Consider the following 24,604-nt stretch of genomic DNA (forward strand, 5'->3'; position numbering starts at 1 on the left):
CAGATAATTTGAAGATCTCAGTATATCAATTTCCTAAAAATGAAGAAGAAAAACAAATGTGGATTAAAGTAATTCCAAATGCAAATCTAAATGTAACTAATGAGACTGTAGTTTGTGAGTTGCATTGGCCGATAAATTTTGAAAAACAACAAGTCAGAGGAAAATATCGTCCTAAATTTCCACCATCCGTTTGGCCAGGCATACCTTCTTGTCAAATTCCCACTCAATCTCCTCCATTTCGTTTAACAAATTGTGCTTCTTCGTGTTCTCGAAATTTCGCTCAAGATGAACTATCAACCTTTTTAGAAAAAGATAGAGTAACTTTTGCTGAAATGAAAAAAATTATTTTAAGTAATGAAAGAGATTTAGGTATTCCATCGGTATGTTTTATGATTAATAACACTATTCATTTTCAATCACAAGCTTATTCAAATAAGGTTCCATGTTTTTTAATCAAGATTAGTAACGATTTGCATTTTGAAACTTATCACTATGGAGTCAAAATGAAAGTTTCTACAATTTCTGAAAACAGAGTTTCCAAAATTAATGCATGGTCAATATAAGAAGAAGTTGTACGTTATTTAAAGAATTTGATTCTTGGAAGAAAAAAAATTGTAATTCAAGAACATTTAGCTTCTATGGGTTCACAGTGTATTGGTAGTAAGATTTATTCTAAAGAAATTATTATTAGAAGTTTGTATAATCAATTGCAAACAGATTACCAATTGCCTTCTGTAACAACTTTGACAAGCAACTTCAAAAGTTTCTAAATTAAACGAAAAGCTTTTTTTGACAAATATTTTCCAATCTATTGAAGAAAAACAGAAACTTTGTTTGTTATTGCATGACGAGGTTTATGTTAAAAAAATGTTATTATATCATGGTGGTACATTGTTTGGAAAAGCAATGGACGATTCAACTTCTCTTGCAAAAACTGTATTGGGTTTAATGGTTAATAGCTTATTCGGTGGACCATCGTTCATTACCAAAATGATACCTATAAGTAAATTAAACTCGCAATTTCTTTTTTAACAAATTAGCATTACTATCCAATCAATAAAAAAATCATCGGGTCAAGTTAAAGCCATGATATGTGATGGAAATAGAATTAATCAGGCATTTTTTAAAATCTTCGAAAGAACAGTTCCAAATAAACCCTGGTTGACTAATGATGGTATTTTCTTAATCTTTGATTATGTTCATTTGCTTAAAAACATTAGAAATAATTGGCTTACTGAAAAACTGGTCAACTTATTTTTTATGATAAAGGAGTACATAAAGTAGCACAATGGGATCATCTTAAAAAGCTTTATGAACTTGAATCCAAAAATTTAGTTAAATTATCTAATCCTATATATATATTAAGTAATGAAAGAGATTTAGGTATTATATAATCCTATATATATATTAAGTAATGAAAGAGATTTAGGTATTCCATCGGTATGTTTTATGATTAATAACACTATTCATTTTCAATCACAAGCTTATTCAAATAAGGTTCCATGTTTTTTAATCAAGATTAGTAACGATTTGCATTTTGAAACTTATCACTATGGAGTCAAAATGAAAGTTTCTACAATTTCTGAAAACAGAGTTTCCAAAATTAATGCATGGTCAATATAAGAAGAAGTTGTACGTTATTTAAAGAATTTGATTCTTGGAAGAAAAAAAATTGTAATTCAAGAACATTTAGCTTCTATGGGTTCACAGTGTATTGGTAGTAAGATTTATTCTAAAGAAATTATTATTAGAAGTTTGTATAATCAATTGCAAACAGATTACCAATTGCCTTCTGTAACAACTTTGACAAGCAACTTCAAAAGTTTCTAAATTAAACGAAAAGCTTTTTTTGACAAATATTTTCCAATCTATTGAAGAAAAACAGAAACTTTGTTTGTTATTGCATGACGAGGTTTATGTTAAAAAAATGTTATTATATCATGGTGGTACATTGTTTGGAAAAGCAATGGACGATTCAACTTCTCTTGCAAAAACTGTATTGGGTTTAATGGTTAATAGCTTATTCGGTGGACCATCGTTCATTACCAAAATGATACCTATAAGTAAATTAAACTCGCAATTTCTTTTTTAACAAATTAGCATTACTATCCAATCAATAAAAAAATCATCGGGTCAAGTTAAAGCCATGATATGTGATGGAAATAGAATTAATCAGGCATTTTTTAAAATCTTCGAAAGAACAGTTCCAAATAAACCCTGGTTGACTAATGATGGTATTTTCTTAATCTTTGATTATGTTCATTTGCTTAAAAACATTAGAAATAATTGGCTTACTGAAAAACTGGTCAACTTATTTTTTATGATAAAGGAGTACATAAAGTAGCACAATGGGATCATCTTAAAAAGCTTTATGAACTTGAATCCAAAAATTTAGTTAAATTATCTAATTTAAACAAGGTTTCAATATTTCCAAAGCCAATTGAGAGGCAGTCAGTTTCTACCTGTTTAAGGATATTTTGTGACAAAACTTACCATGCTTTGATTAACCATCCAGGACTGCAGCATATAAAAGAAAGACAAGGCACAGCAGATATTATCAACATTGTTGTATCGTGGTGGAAAGTTCTCAATGTTAAGGGAACAGGTGCAGATATTAGATTTAATGATGAACTTCAAGCAGTAATTAGAGATCCTAATGATAATAGGTTGGACGATATTTTAAATTTCGGAAATATGGCTTTAAAGATGGCTGGAAAGTAAGGTAAAAGCAAGAAACAACTTACTTGTGGCACTGCACAATCAATTCACCACATGTGCAATGGTGTTGTTGAATTATGTCAATCATTATTGAATAGCTCACATCAATATGTCATTCTTAGTGAGTTTTCTACTGATCCATTGGAAAAAGAGTTTAGTAAATTGCGACAAGGTTCCGGAGGCACATATTTTATAACAGTACAACAGGTGATTGAAAAATTGATTATTTCAAGAGCCAAGCTTTTACTGTCACTTAATAACCTGGCTCTTGACATAAGTCTTGATACAACCTATTCTTGTCCAAATTGCAGCTTTTTATTGGATTAGTCCTCTGCTGAGATATTTGACAACTTACCAGATCTTGAATCTTTCATTTCTCCTGATACAAATATGGCACTTACATACATATTGGGGTATTTAACTCGTAAAGATATCGAACTATCAGAAAATGAGCTGCTAGAAAAAACCACTTTTTAGCACGAAAAATATGGACAATACATAGACTCAATTGACCGTGGTGGACTTAATATTTTCGCTGATAATACCTGTCAATGGGTAATATTTTGTTTTATAATTTATAATGCGATTAAGGATCAAGTATGCAGAGTTTCATTGAGCAATATTCTAATGATGGTATCAGAGTTTTACAACTTTGAGATGCATCGACATCACGGAAATATTCTTTCAAACATTTTTTTAAATAATTGATGTAAACTTCTGACTCGTTCAAATAAAGAACCAGCTCAAAAACATATTAAAATTGTCATGAATTCTTAAATTATTATTGTAATCTTATTGCAAACTTTTTATTGTAATTTTATGTATATGATTATTAACTTGTGTTTTACAAATAGAGTGTTTAATGTCTTTTTTTTTCAACTCTGAGTTTCACCATTACTGGATCTTCCGGAAGAGTTACTAAATCTCAAAATATAATATGTTTTGAGATTTAGTAACTCTTCCTAAAGAACCAGTAACGGCAAAACTCAGAGTAGAAGAAAAAAGATAAGTGTTTTCACTAATATATATGTATGTATGTATATATATATATATATATATATATATATATATATATATATATATATATATATATATATATATATATATATATATATATATATATATATATGTAAATTATGTTAGTGTATTTTACAAATAGAGTGCTCAATGTTCTTAAAGAACAGAGCAATAATAATTTTGTAAAAAACACATTTTTCCTGAACTCTTCCTGATGATCCAGCAATGGTGAAACTTCAAGTCGAAGATAAAAGTTAGATAAGTGTTTTTTACTAATTTATATATATATATATATATATATCTATATATATATATATATATATATATATATATATATATATATACATATATATATATAAATATGTACACAGATATATATATATATATATATATATATACATATATATATATATATATGTACATATATATATATATATATATATATATATATATATATATATATATATATAGATATATATATACATATATATATATATATATACATATATATATATATATATATATATATATATATATATATATATATATATATATATATATATATATATATATATATACATACATACATACATACATATATATATATATATAATTTTTTACAAAAATTTTTTTGAACATCGGAAAGGTCCCCACAGAAGGCAAAAGGGTCAATTTTTGCCCTGTTTTTAGGGAAACTTTACCCCACTTGTGGGATCCTTAAATTTCAACCAATCTAAAAAATAAACTATCCAATAACATGGTAATGAGTTCTACAACTTAAGTTTAAGGAGCTCTTTTCATAAATAAACATTCAAAGTATTTGTTTTTTTCGACAAAAAGTGGGTTTTTAGTGGGTATTTTCAAAATATCTTACATTTTAATTTTTGTGTACAATTTTATAGTTAAAAACATAATTTTTTTTGCTGAATAAATTTTGTTTTGAATAAAGAATATAAAAGATTTTAAATAAATTTTTATTTTCAAAATTAAAATATAATCTTATATGATTATTTTATCTACTTATATGTAAACATTTAATTTTAGATTAACATAAAATATTAATAATTTATATGATGCCACCCAAAAAGAAAATTGAAGGAGTTGATGATACTTTTCTAGTGGGAAAAATGAATTGTACTATTCTCAACAACAAATTTGCAACCACACAAGAAATTCTTCAATACTATAACTTCCTGAAAAAATCTAAATCTGAAGTTAAACTGAGTTTTATTGAAGGATATCCAAACAAAAGTGGATCATTCTCACCAAATTGTCCTACCAGTCAGTTACATTGCTACATAATATCTAAACTTGTAGTACCATGGACACTTGGTGGATTTGAAGTAATTACCACTCAGAAGCTAAGGTAATGATAGATCAAACTGTATAACCTTATCAAAACACTAAAATATATTTTTAAGTTTTTATAAGCATTTAATAATAATAATTCCATTTTACAGGACCAAGCTCAAAAAAATGGTGAAGGACTGGATGAAGCTGAAAAGCTTAAGTAAAAGAAACAACTCTGCTGAAGTTAAAAAAAGAAAGAACTTTATAGAAAATATGAAAAAGGTTTTCTGGATTGGAGAAAACCCACTAAATATGATTGAAAAAATAAAGAAAGATAAAGTTGAGAAACCAAAATGGCAAAGAGGAAGACATAGCTTTTCTTAAAGACCAGTTAGAGGAAAGGAAGGTTAGGGGGATTGGATAAGAGATTTCAGTACTCATTAAAAAGAAAGTATAAATCTAAATGTAATTATAACAAGTTAAACAATGTATCCGATACTGATTCTGAAAATTCCTTAAGTTCTTTTAATACCAATAAAAGCAATTCAACTGATAGTGAATTTAAATTTGAGCCATATATTAATCCTACAAATTCTGTCAACCTACCCAAGGATATCTTGCACCGTACTACTCACACGGCAGTTGGAGAGGATTTAACTCCACACCAACATACAGCAATTCTTAGCAGCATTATCAATTATTTTAATGTATTGTCAATTCTGGAGGATGCATGTCTGAGTCATACAGAGCAGCAGAGAACGCTGTGTTAATGGGTGCAAATGAAATCAGATAAAAAGCATTTCTAAATCTTCAAATTCTCTGAGTGCTATTTATTTTTGTAGATATATAAATAGCACTAAGGTTTTTAAGAAGGTGATTAATAAAAGCTTTATAAATTAATTCAATTAAATTTGATTATCCCTTCCTATTTCCAAAAAGTAGTATAGTAAAGTAGTACTTCACTTATAATTTTCCAGTTTTATAATTTTGTAGTAAGTTATTTAAGTTATTATAACTTAAAAAAAAATTTGTTTAGGATAGAAAGTTTCATAAAGGTTATCAGGAATTGGCTGAACTTACATTGATGGTACTGTCATACACCAACAGATTTAAACTTCACAATCCTGGAGCTGTTCATCATGCCAGATTCATGGGTAAAAGTTTATTTTACCTAAAACTGTTTCTACTTATTGAAAAAATCCCTGAAATCAATGAAGAGAGCAGGGATGAAATCACTGAAATGACAAAGTTCCTTTTGATTTTTTAAACTGAATGGTTTCTTAGAGCAGAGCTAAGTTCAGCTGCCCCGACGCAGGTACACAGTCTGAATAATTGTTTTAAAATTAAAATATAATTTTGAACAAATACATAAAATAGGTATATTATTTATTTTTAGATTAAACATTGAAAAATCTAGGCTTTAACTATAAGGATATGAAAGCATACTGGCAGATGAAAAGGTTTGAGGAATCGAATAAAGCTGGAGCTCAAGCTGTTTCTAACTCCATAATGCGGCATACTTGGTACCTTGACCCATATTTAGTCATTATAGCAATTGCAAATCAGAAGTGTAAAGAACGTAGCAACATGGCTAAGAGACAATTTGGTCTAAAATGAGCCCCTATAGAGAAGAATTCCGTAGAAAGACAGGTGTTGGATAAAGACATTTTGATTAGCTTAAACTTTACACAGGATGAGTCTCCCAATTTAGTTCTACTAGTTACAGAGAAGTCCTGGCTTGTATTTGACATGCTTGGTCATGGAAAAGCTGTAGTTCAATGGATGAAGCTTCCTCCAGAGTATTGGATTTTAAATAATTTCTATCAAGAATCTGAAATAGCCATCATGAATCTTGATGTTGTGAATGATAGATTTTTCAGAAAGAACAGTCAAATTAGTTCAACAACTTATTAATAAAGTACATTCAGAAAAGAAAAGGCAAGATACCTTTCTTTTTACTCATGTGTACAAGCGAAATCAAAATGATAGAAAAAAGTTGGATCATGTCAAAGCTGCACTCAATAGTATTATTTAATATATACTTTTTGATCCAATTTATTTTTGAAACACTTGTAAATTTGTACCAAAGCTTTTTTTTCATTTAACTTAATTTTGAGCTGCTGGTCTAATTTTTTGTGACAACTTTTAAATAATATTAAATCAGTTTTTTTGGAGTTATGGGAAATTTTGTTTGCATTTAGCCAGTTGCATAGTTTTTTAAGGCCGTGGTTAACATAATTAACATATTCGTAGTTAATATATTTGTTGATTTTTTTCATAGATTTATTAAAATAGAAGAGGTTTGTGTCATCTGCAAATAAAAGTTTAGCAAAAAAACAAATTAAAACATTTTAAAATATTTCTTAGCTTATTTATTTATTAATAAAAAAATGACATTTATTTATTGAGCTAGATTAATAATATGGTTGCAACATTAATTTTTACAAAAATGAACTAAAAAATACAGTTACCATATAAAAAAGATTATGTAGCTAAGAACCCCACCCATTTTAAAATTTTTGAAAAGTTCTGGCACATGTGCACCTAAACATAACACTCATAATCAACCATGCATAATTAAAGTTTTTTAAGATTTTGGGGCCCTAATGACAGGTTGGGGGGGACAGACCCTTTAGCCACGGTACTGGCCTACAAAAATTACTTGATCTGTCACTAGGCATTATATATATATATTTTTATTCATTTATTATAAAGAAGTGCACAACTTTGGAGCACTTCAAACTAAATGGCACTTATGCATGTTTGCACTTATGCTTGCACTTTACACTTATATTATTTTGCAACTATTTCACTCTTACAAAAGATTCACATTTTTGCTGTTTAGGTTTATGCAGATTTGCAGGTATGAAAATCGCACTTATCAATGGCGAATTCTATAGAATTCTTGTAGTATACGACTCCTTCTGGTTCATATTTTAGTTTTAATGGCAATCAAATGAGTTACATAAAATCATGAACACTGGGTCTATCAGAGGGTAGGGGAGGGGGGATAGGAGGAGAAATTTAGTAAACTTAATTTCTCTGAATTTAAGGGTCCCAATCCAAATTTAATGATTTAATTTTTTTAGGTATATCTGTTAAAAGGAAGGACCTTTGATATATATATATATATATATATATATATATACACACTATATATATATATATATATATATATATATATATATATATATATATATATATATATATATACACACATATATATATATATACATATATATATATATATATATATATATATATATATATATATATATATATATACATATATATATATATATATATATATACATGTTATATACAATAACAAAGTTTTACAATATTACAAAATTAGAAATAATGTTGTTTATTGAAATATTCTTAAATAGGAATGGAATTCTTAAAATAAGAATCGAGTTCTTAAAAACAAAAGCTTTTAAGATAAGAACAAAAATTCTTAACCTAGAATCTTGAATTTTGCTGTGTATGCATATATACACATACATACATACATACATACATACATACATACATACATACATACATACATACATACATACATACATACATATATAAACAATTGTAAAGTATAAACTATAATTGATTTTAATATACTTAAAATTAAAAATTGAATATTTAGGTGTGTACTCTACCAGAATATATACACAAAAGGTTTGGTGGTAATCGTATTCGAATATTTTTATCTGTTTTATCTGTTTTACTATACATCTTTACAAAGATATCTGTAAGTTTTTTTTCAATCTAATTCTTTTTAAAAAATTCAGAAAAATTACAACTGTTTTTTTTAAATCTTAAATGTATATGTAAATATAATATGAAATGGCGTATTAAATTCTCAAAGTGTTAAATATTCAGTTTAAATTAATTGTTTTAACATTCTTTTGTGCTAAAACACTTGTATAATATAATATATTTTGTGCTAAAACACTTGTATAATATAATATACAACTATTAAATGTTTTACTTTTGTAAAACATTTAATAGTTGTATATTATATTAAACATATATGCATTATTATAATGAATTCTATTATAGTTAAACAGTGAAACCTTTAATTAATAAATAAATTAACTTTTTGTTGCATAGAAAAAGCACTCTGTATAAAACAACATTTACAACTAGAAGTAAATTTCATATCATTGCATGCTATAATCTTAGTAATTTATCCAGCTATACTTTTTTAATATTTAGTAATAATCTAACCCAACACATGCAATAACTTCAAACTATCTCAAACTACGAGCAGAAACCCATACAGATTATTATATAAAACAAATACTGCTTACACTACATTGTATCAAAAAGTGTTTGTTCAGAAATATTTATGTACGCTTTGAAATGGTATCGAAAGCCTATACTTTCGTAAGTAGCATGGACAGTACATCTCCCACTTATCATTTTTAACTTAAGAGCCCGCCAGTAGGCTATTTCAGTGCTTATCTAAACACGTATTTGTATTTATAAATGTGATAAGCAAGATAGATAAGCAAGCAAGCATCATCTATACATGCATTTATATTTATAAATATGTGTATAGATAATGTCAAGCTTTTCCAGGAAGGCTTGATATTTTTTAGAGAACTTGACCACGTTTATATATATTAAGCGTTTTAAGAATTTGTAACAAAACAAAGCTATAAGAAATGAGAGAACAAAACAGCATTACATTTTTTTAAACAGTGCAATCATTATGTTCATTATATATAGTAATTCGTATTAACATTGGAAATTCAATCAAAATAAACAATTTCAGACATAAATATATTGATTAAAGAAACTGTTATTCTTTTATTTAACTTATTCCATCATAAACAACATAGGAAAATAAGAAAACAAATAGTTAAATATTTTTTACAAATAATTAACTATTTATTTTCTTATTTTCCTATTATATAAGTATTGAGAAAAAACACCAAATATAGCAAAAACTTTTTTAAAAGCAAAAAGACATAAAAACAAATAGACGAATAAACATAAAAAAAAAATTAACAAAATTTCTTATAGTTCTAGCCTAAATAGCAAATTAGTTTCTTAATTCTATGGGCTGATAAAAATGGTGAATAAATTGCATATCAAAATTTTCAATTGTTGTTAGATGGTTATAAAAGATAATGTATTTTTTAACAACGTCAAAAAATGAATGCAAAAGTTGTATAAAAATTTAATTAAAAATTTTTAATTTACTTTTTTTAATTATTAAATTTTCTAGTTTATTTAATTAAGCTTGATATTTCGTTACAATTTTGTTTCAATTTTTTAGGATTTTTTTTAGTAGCTAAGCTTTTTGCTGCGAATTATTAAAATGCTTTATATAAGTTAAAAGATGCAAATTGCTGTAGTTAGTTTGTCTAAAAAATATACTTTAAACATGGACGAACAAGGTATACGACTTCATGCGCTTCCTGGGAAGGCTTGATATATATGTATAATATATATAAATATAAATATACATATATATGTATATATATATGTGTGTATATATATATATATATATATATATATATATATATATATATATATATATACACATTTATATTTATATATATTATCTTCTAATATTAGGTCAATATGTATTCTGGGGCATTGTTTATACAGCAATCTGTTGGATGGAACTTGTATGTGTCTATACTCGGGCTACTTGCATTAACAGGGCTGTGTACTGTTACTGGTAAAAGTCTGCATATATTTGTCTCAAGTTTAAATTTTACTTTTAAAGCTTTAGTTTCTAAAATAATTTATAAATGTTTTTAATATATTGAATATATTTAAATATTGCTGCTTTAAGCTAAAATGCTTTTCTAAATTAATGATTTTTTGAAACGCTTTTTTAATTTTGATCCAATAATTCTTTACTTTATTTAAATTGATTCATTTTTGCGACATGAGTAACAACAATACTTCCAAACTCATGTTACCAAAATCATGTCAATGATCGGTTAGCATAAAAGTTCATACACTTATTATATATTCTGTTATATTATTATAATATGTTATATAATATATTTTATATAACACAACAAAAGCTATATTATATTATATAATATATGTTACATCATAATAAATATACTGCTCTTAATAAATTAACATTTTTAAAATTGTACTCTAATATACACTAAATAGTCAGGTCTGATTATCCTGCTACTGGTAATATGTACAACCTGCTTCATGTCCTGCTGCTTCGTAGGATTTCTTAGGCAAAGGCTAGAAGAAGGCACCCTTGAACCTCCTGCCTTGAGGCTCTTGGTTGAATAAAGGCTGGAGATGGTGTCTTGATAATAGTAATCATCTGTGGCAGACGCTAAATTCATCTGGCTAATGTCTTGTAAAAGGCCTCTTAGCCAAAGACTTAAGGGGTAAACAGATTATTAAGGGGATTTTATTAAGGAGCCTTAATTTATCTATTAGACTAGTACAGATGTATTTATAATACATTGTTTCCAGTTTAGGATGCTGAATGCTGGATTTTCTTTTTTATGACTAGGCAACTCATTCTATTATCTCCTAATGAGAGTACAGCTCTAAGTTTGATGAGCTAAGCTGGTAGTCAGGTTTTCCAAACTCTGTGGTAGCTCTCAAAGGGGCTGATCATCTAACAGCTGTAAAGAATCAGAGTAGTAATAGTGCTATGTGGCGGATGGATGGTGTCCCTGTTCATACTTTTGGTGTGCATTGTTTTAGCCAATAAGATACCCTTTTGTTACAGCTTAGGGTTTATTAATAGTAATGAGGCAATTGCTTGGACTATTAAATAGTGTAATGAGTACTATTTATACTTTAAGTCAAGTTTTCTAATAAATCCAAAAATGACTAAGGTACCAAAAACTATAAAATACAAAAAACAATTGTTATCATCAAGTTCTCTAAATCATTCACTAATATTCATAATCTTGGAAAACTTTTCTTCTGTTAAGTTTTATCTCTTGCAAAGTTCACCAGACCTAATTGCTCTTTGCCAGACTAATTTGAGTTCAGTTGTCTCATCTTGTGACCTTGGTGTTGATGGTTATCTTCTTTTAATTATTAAAGACACAAATAATTACACGGTTAGCCTGAACATTTACATTTGAAAGAATTCACCTATTTGTTAGAAAACCAGGTTTGAATCTGCAAACTAAATATGTGTTTTCATTTAGCACCAGTTCACTCTATCTCAATTTCTTTTGTTCTATATTGCTCTCCTTCATCTCAAGAATACACTTTTTTTGATGTTATTTCTGATAAAATTGACTAAGCCTTTTCCCTTTATCACTCAGCCAATATCATTACTGTAAGTGACTTTAATGCTCATCACACTGAATGGCTTAGAGCCAAGCCATTTAGTGCGATGAGCATTAAAGTGTCAGTGACTCTGCAGGCGTTAAGGCTCAATACTTTTGCTTTTCTCAACCTCTATCACAAATAGCCAACTTTCCAAATCGCTTTCTAGACAATCCGAATCATTTACCTTCTCTACTCCACGTATGTCTTGTTTCTGATCCTAGTCAGTGCTCAGTTTCTTCAAATTTACCCTTAGGTGCTTCTAATCATGGTTTGATCTATAAAACTATTATCTCATTCTTATCATTGTTAGAATCCCCCTATCATCATACCTCTTACAACTACCTTAAAGCTGACTGGGACTCTTACTGTGATTTTCTTCGTGATGACCCTTGGGTAGAAATCTTTTGACTTCTTTTAAATGTCCTCTTATATTACTTCTTAGACTCAGGCTAGCATAGAATCTTTTAATCCCTATCGAAAGTTCCAAGTCAAACCTCACTCTTGTTCAAGGTTTTCCTCTCATTTTGCTGCTGCAATTTTTAATCTTAACCATTACTTCAAAATCTATCACCAAAACAATTCTTCAGAAAACTGACGTCTGTTTACTAATGCTAGAAACCATTGTATATAGTTTTTGTCTAATGTCAAGGCCTACTATTCTCAGGTCACGAAATCTTGTATTTTATCTAAAAAATTAGGCTCCAGAGAGTTCTGGAGAATTTTTAACAGTGTCTACTGTTAAAGATTCTCCAGAACTGACCTAAAGATAAAGCTGAATTGTGAACTTTTCATCAATGTCATTTCTTGATTCCACTATCCACATCCTACCTGATATAGCCAATAAACTGGTTGCTCCATTGCTTGATATTTGTATCACTCCAGCTTCTGTATCTTAAGTGATTTCCTGCTTAGACTCTTCTACAGCCTGTGGTCTGGACAACATACCTGTTATAGTCTTGCATAAGTGTTCTATCTAGCTCTCGTCTATATTTTCAAAACTATTTAACAAGTGCTTATCAGAGTCTTGTTTTCCAGCCTGCTGGAAAGGGGCATCTGTTATCCCTATTTTTTAAAATTTTGGAGAGCGATCTGACTAACTACCCTCCCATTTGTCTCCTTACTATCATAAGCAATTTTATTGGGTCTTTAATTAACAAACACTCAATCTCTTATCTTTAATCTAACAACTTACTTTCTGATCATCAATATAGATTTCGATCTTTTCAGTTTACTGCTGATTTGTTAGTGGTAATAACCAATAGATTTTATTGTGTATTAGATAGATATAGAGAGGTTTAGGCTATCACTCTCAATGTTTTTATATCCTTTGATAAAGTTTGGCATGCTTGCCTTCTCCATATGCTCTCTTCTTATGGTGTATAAGGCAACATCTTTAAGATTAACAAATCCTTCCTTACCAATTGTAGCATAAAAGTTGTCCTCCATTGACTGTAACTTCAGGGCTTCCACCAGGTCTATCCTTAGCCCTATACTTTTTTTTAATTTACATTAACGATCTCCCAGAACTAAAGTGGCATTCTTTGCTGATGATACTACCATTTGTTCTTGTCTTGAGTAGAAGTAAACACTTTCTGATTGCTTAGAAATACATTTGAGCTTGAAAAGGATCTCACTTCTGCTACAGCATGGGGCTCTCAGTGGCTGGTGAACTTTAACTCAGAATAAACTCATTTTTTTCAGCTGATTGTTATTGAAATAATCTAGATCTTCCTATATTTATGAACAGTAATGTATTTGATGAATCATCTACCCTTCATCTTCTAGTATTAGTTCTTACTTCCAATCTTTCTTGGAAACCATATATCAAATCCATTGCAAAATTAGCATCTGCTAAGATTGTATTTCTTTATTGTGTTTGCCATTTTTTTACTCTGAATTCTATTCTTTATCTCTATAAATCTTTATTCCGTCCTTTTATAGAATACTATTCCCAAATCTAGAGCGGATCTTCAAATTATGCCCTTTCTCTTTTAGACAAGGTGTAAAAATGCTTTGTAAACATAGTTGGTTCTGCTCTACAGCCAACCTCCAACACAAGAGATGCCAGCTCTAAGGTGCTAGTGTCTCTTGTGCCATCTATTAAAATTCATTTTTTTGTTACTTGTCATTCAATAAAGTCTCATTTTTTTACTGTGACTGTTCCAAATGATTCAAAAATTACTTATTGTCAAGTTTTTTCCTTGAACATAAGTTATTTGGAATTTGCTCCTATCATTGTTGTCCTGATTCATATTATTTTCAATCTTTTAAGTCATTTGTTAATCCTTATCTTGCCTTATAAACTTCATTGCATTAATTGCTTGCAGCCTTTGTTGTTGAGGAAGAAGAAAAAAAATCTCTTTCTTAACCTTAAACTCTAAAACATGGTTGCTGCAGCAATTTCCATCTTCTATGCAGTACTTTCTTTGCCTTAGGGTAGATTTGGACATTGTTTTTGTGAGCTGGGTGTTCAACCATTAGTCTGCTATCTCATTAGTTTAAAAAATATTTCGACATTCACCAAAAGTTTTAGCTAGTGTTGATTTTTTGGATAGTGATGGAGTGTAGTGAGACAGTTTAAACTTAGTTCCAAAAGGAAAATGTTTGTGCTGTATTTTTTTAAACTCAAAATCCTTGATTTTTGAAAATATTGTTAGAACAAAATAACTTGTAGTAATAGTAGCACTTTAATCAACTGTTGAAACATATATACATAGACATAGAAACATATACATAGAGTTTAGTGCAGAACTTCTGATGCATTGTTAAATAGAAATCATAAAAAAAGCTTTCAAACATGGAGCTGGCTCGCTTATGGTTTCGGAATTTGATGGGGTTTTTCTTTTAATGGTGTGAACATGCTGGTGAATATTACAGGTACAATGACAGGAAAAGTGTATGTTAATGTCTTAAAATGACCACAAGGCCTGTACCTTAATGCTATAGAAGATTTATGAAAAATTTTGGATCTAAAATATCTTCTTCAAAATAAACACAAAATAATTTTATAAGGTTCTTAATAAAATTAAAGTTCAATTGATTCATTTAAATATTGCAGCGTAAAGGAATATTTTTAACAAATATGTACTACAAAAGTTCAATTGATTCATTTAAATATTGCGGCGTAAAGGAATATTTTTAACAAATATGTACTACAAAAGTTCTATTTATATTATGCAGTATCTGGTAATACTAATAGGAAAAATGCAAGCACATATTAAATAACTTTGAAAATTAACTTTTTATTGCAATTAAACTTTTAATAAAATCATGATTAATAGCAGTTTGTCTTAGTTAAATGTTTTGTGGGTGAAAGAAGAAAAAAAATCTGAATAATATAATGAATAATTATTGCTAATCAGAGTTGTTAACAAGGCCAATAGTAGCAAGGGCAAGACCAAAGCCAAGGACAAGACTAAGGCCAAGAATTAGAGTTTTAAGGCCTAGGCCTACGCAAACATTTTTAAGACCAAAGGCTTAAATTTTTGCCTTAGATTAAAGCCAATTTCTTAATTCAAGAAAAAGTTCAAAGTTAAAATTTAGATAAGTAATTATTTTTTTAATTTTTTGTTTATAATTTTATCTTTTTTTTTTCATTTTTCATTTTTATTTTGTTTTTACTATTTGTGGTAAATAAAGGATGATTGTAAAATATGACAATGACAAATTTCTTAATAAAATAATTTTGTTTGAATATAGTTCTTGGTTTTTCTAAAAGATCTATTAAAATTACAAGAAGATTTCAGATCTTTTTAAAAAAACATTATACAAGCTCTAGTGTTTGAGAGGATAATATATAGTTTTTATTGAGGATAGTGTATAATTTATACCAAGGGTATTATTTGTTCTCTACAAAAATTTTATCAAGTCTAAAATTAAAAGTTTTAAACAACCATAAATAATAACATTTATAGTTAACTATTATTGTCTGTTTCTTTAAAAACAAACAAGAATCATTTAATTTAGTCTATTTATATTAACTTTGTTGTGTTTCCCTAATTTGTTAACATAATTATTACAAGAGTTGTTTTGTTATTTAAGTGGTTAGGGGAGGGTTGTAAAAGTGAGTGTATAGTGTGATTACATTGGTTTATATTTATATTACTATTATTAATGCAGTTATACTTTGCTATATTATATGCTATTTTTATTTGTTTATTATTATTTTTCTTTGTTTATGTATTTAGGAGGTTTAGCTGCTGTTATTTACTTGGACACATTTATGGCATTTATTATGATTGGTGGAGTAACAGTAATGACATATATTGGTATGTAAAGTTGATTATGTTTCATTCAATATTTTTAAGTGTCATTTATAGTTTATTTTATTTTATTTTAAACTTTAATTTTTTTTAATTCAACAAAGTAATTAAATGACAAAGTAATATTACTTAGTAATAAAGTAATTGCAAACAGTGACAAAGTAATTGCAAACAGTGACAAAGTAATTACAAACAGTGACAAAGTAATAACAAACAGTGACAAAGTAATAACAAACAGTGACAAAGTAATAACAAACAGTGACAAAGTAATTACAAACAGTGACAAAGTAATAACAAACAGTGACAAAGTAATAACAAACAGTGACAAAGTAATAACAAACAGTGACAAAGTAATTACAAACAGTGACAAAGTAATAACAAACAGTGACAAAGTAATCACAAACAGTGACAAAGTAATTACAAACAGTGACAAAGTAATTAAAACAGTGACAAAATAATAACATACAATGGTAAAGTAACAACATACAGTGATAGCGTAATAACAAACAGTGACTTAGTAATATAGTTACAAGTTGTTTATTAATTTAGAAAATTTTTTAGTTGCTTTCTTAGGTTGCTTTTTCTGACCTAGAGTTTGTTGTTTAGGAATTCTTAAAACTTGTTAACTTCACATGGTGTCATCTTATTTGATTTTTGTAATAGGATTAAAAGGCACCGTCCTAACTGCATAACACACCATAACTTGTGCACATTAAGTATTTATTGTAATTGCAATCTTTGTATACCCAAACTAAATAGAAAATCTAATTTTCAGCATTTATGCTGGTGCTTTACAAACCTGGCCCAAATACTGTCTTTTATTTGAGTGTCAGCGATTATTGCATTTGTTTTGCATTTAAGCAGGTTTGTGCCTCAGCAGGTTTAGTGGTTTGAGAACAGCTCAACATAAACTCTAAACAATGTTAACATTGTTGAGTTGTAAATTTTTTTTTTCGAATTTTATGATTTAATGAAACAAAAAATGAATTTTTGAATCCAGGAGTCCATTCATTTTGACTACTAATTATTACATGGTCTAAAAACCAGTTTTCTTATCATTTCTTATTCCTATTTTTTGTGTAATTGATTTTAGAATCTGCTGTTCTGTGTTTTATAAGTTTTTGCTTTATTAGTTATGTTTTATTTTTTTTTAAACAGGATTTCATAAAATAGGAGGGTATAATGAGTTACGTATTAAGTATATGAATGCTGTTCCTGATGAAGTTCTTGCAGGGAACACAACATGTGGAATACCTAGACCAGATTCATTTATTTTATTGCGCGATCCTATTAATTCAGATCTTCCTTGGCCTGGATTCCTACTTGGTCAATCTACAGCATCCATATGGTACTGGTGTGCTGACCAAGTAAGGTATTTATTCTTCTTAATAATTTATTTTGATTAAACTTGAAAAGTGTGACCTTAATTAAGGTCACACTTTTTTAAAAAAAAAAAAGGTTTTTAAAGTTAAATATATAAATTGAATAAAAGAAAAAGAAGAATTTTCAAATAAATTTAAATATTTTTTTGTCACATACATGTCTGCAAAATAAGTTTTTATGAATTTATATAATAAAAAAGATTATAAAAAATCGTTTTTACGAAACTTAATAATAAAAAGTAAATGAATAATTTAAATTGTTGATCAGCAAAGAAAAGATGTTTAAACTCCATTAACTTTTAATTGAGTTATTTAAAAAAAAAAAAGCCTATTGATATTTAAATTATATTTTAAAAATATAAAAAAAATTTTTTGCATTATCTCTTAGATCCCTGTAAAAGATTAGCTTGTTTTTATAATGCAAAATTTAGAGTTAAAAAAGTTGCACTGTGAAATTTTAAAATCAACATCAAAGGCTGAAACTATTTTTAAAAAGCATTCAACTAAAAGGAAAAGTGTTGGTAAAGACTTTGATACCAAATGCAAATGGAAATGAGATTCTTTCTAATTTTTTCTTTTTCTGAATAATTCTGTGTGTATAAGATTTGTGTATACTTTAGCATTTTATAAGCATGGACTTTCCCCAGAAATACATTATTAAAGTTGATTCAAGCATCTTGATTCAAGCAATCTTGGAAATATGAATTGATAAAAAAATTTGTTGGTGAATTTTATACATGTAATTACACCAATGACAAATGGATTTCATGCAAACAGGTTGAAAAACACTTGCTAAAAGATAATACATTTGACTTCAAAGAAGTTTATTAGAGTGGAACCAACACATTAATTTTATGCTTTATTGTAATACTGATATATAACAGAGGCTATTCTATAATGCTTTTGACAGCGCTGACTGTAGTTGGGTGCTGACTTAAGCACTGCCCAAAAAGTGAGGACTTTTTTTTTTTTTAAAGGCAAATATTGTTTTTCGTGACAAAAAGCCTACATTTGTATCACCTTCTAAATTATTTTTCTAGAATAGCCCTTGTATAATATAATTTGTATTATATATTAATAATTAAACATGCATTTGTTAAGATAAATCAAGAAGTTTTTAAGAAGTTGAATGAAGTTTCAATATGTAATGAACCTCAAACTGTGATAATCTAATTTGACTGGGCTAAAAAAGCATTGTGATTTTTTAAAAATAAAGCTGTTTATTTTAGTCAAAACCAAATTTCAATTGTGGCCCTTTCAGTCTGGCACATCCAGTTCAAAACGTTTACATGTTTCTGCTCCAACTGATTGTACAAAGTTCAATTATTATTAATTGGCAAAATTATCTTCATAATCAAGCTAAAAAATTCTCTGTAATAATTCTACTTCTTGCATTTTTTGCTACTGGCATTTTTTTTGCTGTTTTAATGTAAAAGTAGGGATTGACAGAATATGAGCTGCGGTTAGGTGAACCGCTGAGAGTCAAATCTATTTAATGCAAAATCAAATCAGTTGTAAATTTTGTGTTAGTTTTATATGATTTGCAAGTCTCTGTAATTTAAATTAGAAAGCGATAAGAAACAATAAAATATGAATTTGAATTCTGTTCAATTTAAATTCTTTAGAGAAAAAACAATCATATCAAATTCACATTATTTTTATGTTCAGAATGTTAAAATATTTCTAATACAAGTTTAACCTTATATATAATAAAAATTTATTACGAAGCATTTATTCAATTTCAATGTAGCATCATTTAACTGATGGAATTTTAATTTTTTTTCAGAGTTTTAAAATTGAAAAAAAATTTTTTTTTTCAACTATTAGCAATGGTAATAATGTATAATTGTGAAAAGAAAAAAAAGGGTTTTTTTTGGCACTCTTTTATGCCCTTTGGGCACCTGAAGACCATAATTTTCTTAAGAAATTTTATTATTTTGAACCAAAAATTAGTTTAAAACTAAAGTAGTATAAAATTGAGTTATAATTTTGAATTTTTTTTTTTCAAATGACATTTTTTTTCAAAATTATATGACAATTATATACTAATTTAGCATCACCTATCATTTGAAAAAGAACTGCTTTGAATTGAAAAACCTGCTTTGCATCCCCTATTATAATATATCAAAATAATTTTATATTTACATCTAAATATTACAATATTTACATCTAAATGTTACAATTTTCAGCTTGTAATGCTGAATTGCGGATATTAACATTAAATTATTAAAAGTATAAAATTATTAAAAATTATTAATTAAAAGCAGCCATAGTGCAGTGGTAGCACGCTTGGTTGAATCTTTAGAGATCCGTGGTTCAATGCCACCTCTGGGCAAGTTTTAAAGCATTGGTAAGGAAGGAGTCGTGAACTTTCTTTCAAATGCTCTTCTGCGGTGCTCTGTAATAAGACTGTAAGGACTTCTTGGGGTGCCTAAAATAAAAAAATTAAAAAAATGCAACCTGGCATTCCATTTTAGTATTAAATGCTGATTTTTTATGTCGACTCTCTAATCTCAATCAGATAAACCCATCTCTTGATTTATGACTACACACTGCTGCTGATGCTTCATTAACAACTTTAGCGCAACCTTCAACATCTTGAATGTGACATGAAAATATATGATAATCAGTATTTTGATTGATCGGTAGTTGATTTACTAGTAATGACTATCTCTCTAATAACTGCGTCAGAAAGGTTAAATGTTAATGGAGGTTTGGTGATTTTTTTTTTTTTCGAACAAAGCTGCAAGCAACCACTATTACGTTGGGAGTTGCTAGAAAAGTTGAAGGTTGTATGAGTCAGGAAAACATGAAAATGGGAGCTAGCTGTAAAAACTAGAAAAATTAAAAGTTTTAAAACTATGCAGGGACAGACACAGGAAAGGAATGAGACTTTGCTGAATGAAGAGTCAAACGAGAATGAGTTATAGTTAATGGAGCTAGAGATAGTTCCTTTGAGTACCAACCATGATAGTATTTGTAGGAACGAGAAAGATATGCAACTTTACAAAGATGGGTTTTTAGACCTTGTCTAGAAGAAAAAGAGCATTATTAGAAGAACCATCCCAAATACGACAACAGTATTCCATACAGGGACAAATAAGAGATTTGTAGAGGTAGAGAATGGAATCAGGAGTGAGAAGATGGCAAGCACAATAAAGAGAAGCAACCTTAGTGGTTGTTAATTTAGCAATCAATATGGTTTCCATGAAATTTCAGTAAATGATAATCCAAGTAGTAAATGATAATCCAAGAAGATGCAAAGCAGAGTTCTCATTGAGAACTCTGCTTTGCCATTCATTAATATAGTTTTGTGATTTTGTTGTTTGCATTAAACAACTTTTAAATAGGCCGCTGCGAGCCTCAATCTGTTACAGAAGTGAGATCAGATTCAAGATTAACAGGAGTATAAAGTTGAGTCATCAGCAAAATGAGCTACTTTAGATGTCAGGTTGTCAGAAAGATCATTAATGTAGATAAAAAAACAAAATAGGTCCAAGGATAGAACCTTGAGGTACCCGATTCTAGTATAAACATTTTAATTATATAATGTAGATTATGTACTTACATAAATCTTTATTTGTTTTTATATCAGGCCTACAAACACAAACTTTGAAAAAATAATAATGTTACGAGTAAATATCTCGCGTGTGCTCATTTAGTTCTGTATGTGTTCAGTATTTTTAAAGCACAACATGGTTTAAAAAAAGTAGAATAAAGAAAATGTCATTAAAATACTAAAGGTTGGGTAAGTATTTAACACAAGATTACAATTGTTGCCTAATTTTCTTTTTTTTAAGTTTAGTTTTATTAATTTTATTGGTCAATAATTTAATATTTTCACAACAATCCGTAATAAATTTATAGAATTTTGAAAAATCATAAATGTTTGCTATGTTTAAATTGCCAACAAAGATGTGCTGCATCAGACACCTCTATACTAACAGTCTTAAGATACTTGTGCACATCTGCAACACAAGTACCATACTTTAAGAACATAATAGAATACTAGAAACATATGTGGAGAGAGTTATTTAACATATTTCCAGTTTATTTCCAGTTATCGTTTAAAAGTTCTCTTAACTAATTTAAATGATCATCTAGCTGATTTTTGAAAATGTTGAAGGAAGTTGCGTCAAATACTATTTGCAGCAGGGTATTCCACTGCAACACAACACGGTTTGTGAAGAATTTCTCTCTTGGCATCCAATTGAGTACTCTTTGCTGTGCAAGTCTTTGATTATGATCAAGCATAATATACTTTGACAACAAAGGATAATTGAATAATGCGTGAAAATTTATTTCATCAAATCCATGCATGAACTTGAACATCAGAATTAAATCACCTCTTATTCTTCTTCCTTCAAGTATCGTAAAACGTAACATGACTCTTTGCTGCTCGACGGTGCAATGCTTAATCTCAGAAATAGTTTTTGTAGGAGTAGTAGTTTTTGTGTGTATATATATATGCGTGTGTGTGTGGGTGTGTGTGTGTATGTATATTATATATTATTGTATATAGTATGTATATGTATATATATATTATATATATATATACATATATATATATATTATATATATATATGTATATATATATATATAATATATATAAATATATATAATATATACATTTATCTATATATATATATATATATATATATATATATATATATATATATATATATATATATATATATATATATATATATATATATAATATATATATATCTGTGTATGTGTGTATATATATATGCGTGTGGGTGTGTGTGGGTGTTATAGACACATACATATACATAAGCACAGGATTTAATTGTACAGATTTTTTGCATTTTATTATGCTAAAACTTGTGTTCAACATAGATTAACTATGAAAATAACTGAAACAATATTTTATTTATATATAGTATTAATATCATTTTTTTACATTTAAAGGTTATTGTCCAAAGAGCATTAGCTGCAAAAAGTCTTTCTCATGCCCAAGGTGGAGCAGTGATTGCTGGATATATCAAAATTATTCCTTTATTTACTATGGTCATGCCTGGAATGATTAGTCGCATACTTTTTCCTAGTAAGTAAAGTTTCCTAGCAAACTCTTAACATAAACTGAGTTGAGTGGGACAAAATAGGAATTTAAAATAGGTTAACATAGAATAAATCATGCTTTAATTAGTGCTAAAATAATTTTATGAAGTTATCATAGAAACACAAAGTTTAATATCATTTTACATTGTTGCTTGTAATATGTAATAAATATTTTATACAATATTTATAATACAAATATGGAAATAAATATTTTGAATACAAATAAAACAAAATATATAAATAAATATTTTGAAGAGGTTTTATTAATATTTCTTAATGTGACAAAATCCAGTATTTCCAAACTACTTAATTTTTCTATTCTTTTAGTCTCCTAGTCTTTTGAAAGAAAAAAATTTTATTGCTAAGTTATTTTTTTTAAATTGGTAAATTTTGTAACTGTATACAAAAAGCAAAAGTTTGTCATGTAAAGTGTACATGATTTAACTGATATACCCATATGTGCAGTGAAGTGTACATTATTTTTATTGTTTGATTTAAAGCAACACATTACGGGAAAACTTTCTGACTTTTATGTAGTTATATATATGTGCATATAATTTATATATATATATATATGTGTGTGTGTGTGTGTGTGTGTGTGTGTGTGTGTGTGTGTGTGTGTGTGTGTGTGTGTGTGTGTGTGTGTGTATATGTATGTATATATATATATATATACATATATATATATAAATATATATATATACATATATATATATATATACATATATATACATATATATATACATATATATATACATATATATATACATATATATATATATATATATATATATATATATATATATATATATATATATATATATATATATATATATATATATACATATATATATATATACATATATATATATATACATATATATATATATACATATATATATATATATATATATATATATATATATATATATATATATATATATATATATATAATTAATTTTTTTGTAAAAATTATTTTATCAGTCCAACATGGTAATTTATAATATTGGTACTGGATTCAATAAAAAATTATTGAATCCAGTACCAATATTATAAAATACCATGTTTGCCTCATCTCTGAAAGTTACCTATCTTAAACACCCAAAATCCAGAACTTGCCAAAGAATCCCCCCCCCCCCCCACTTTTTTTTGTAAGATATTGACACAGTATTTTCAAAATTTAAATTATAACTGTATAAGGTATGGTAGTTTCAAAAATAGAGCCAGTTTCTGTTGTACTTTTTTTATTGTATTAAATACTTCCACTAGTGTTTGTGTAGAAATTATGAATAAGAATATTATAGTAAAAACTTTTTAATTAAGAAATTAAGAATATTATAGTAAAAACTAAATAATTAGTTAAATATTTTTAATAAAGTAACTTAAAGTCATAAGATCATATAACTTTATATTTATCATAAGATCATATAACTATCATAAGATGATATAACTTTAACAATACAAGTATCAACAAAAAGTTATACACAAAAAATATTGTGGAGTGGTCCGCCGTAATGAAATAATGTTTTCAATTAGAAATTTATTTTCATGATGGCATAACATAAACTTGCT

At 27.5% G+C, this 24,604-nt stretch overlaps 1 protein-coding gene across 1 annotated transcript in view; it reads left to right on the top strand.

The window, feature by feature from the left end:
* Nucleotides 1-24,604, top strand: part of LOC100205446 (sodium/mannose cotransporter SLC5A10) — a 76,918-nt gene that overhangs the window by 29,085 nt on the left and 23,229 nt on the right. The window contains exons 5-9 of the mRNA XM_065801458.1: nt 8,666-8,770; nt 10,609-10,714; nt 16,494-16,574; nt 17,727-17,935; nt 22,883-23,018. Coding sequence (XP_065657530.1) covers nt 8,666-8,770; nt 10,609-10,714; nt 16,494-16,574; nt 17,727-17,935; nt 22,883-23,018 — 637 coding nt within the window. The remainder of the gene's footprint in view (nt 1-8,665; nt 8,771-10,608; nt 10,715-16,493; nt 16,575-17,726; nt 17,936-22,882; nt 23,019-24,604) is intronic.

Source organism: Hydra vulgaris, chromosome 07, assembly GCF_038396675.1.
Source record: "Hydra vulgaris chromosome 07, alternate assembly HydraT2T_AEP".
Lineage (NCBI taxonomy): Eukaryota > Metazoa > Cnidaria > Hydrozoa > Anthoathecata > Hydridae > Hydra > Hydra vulgaris.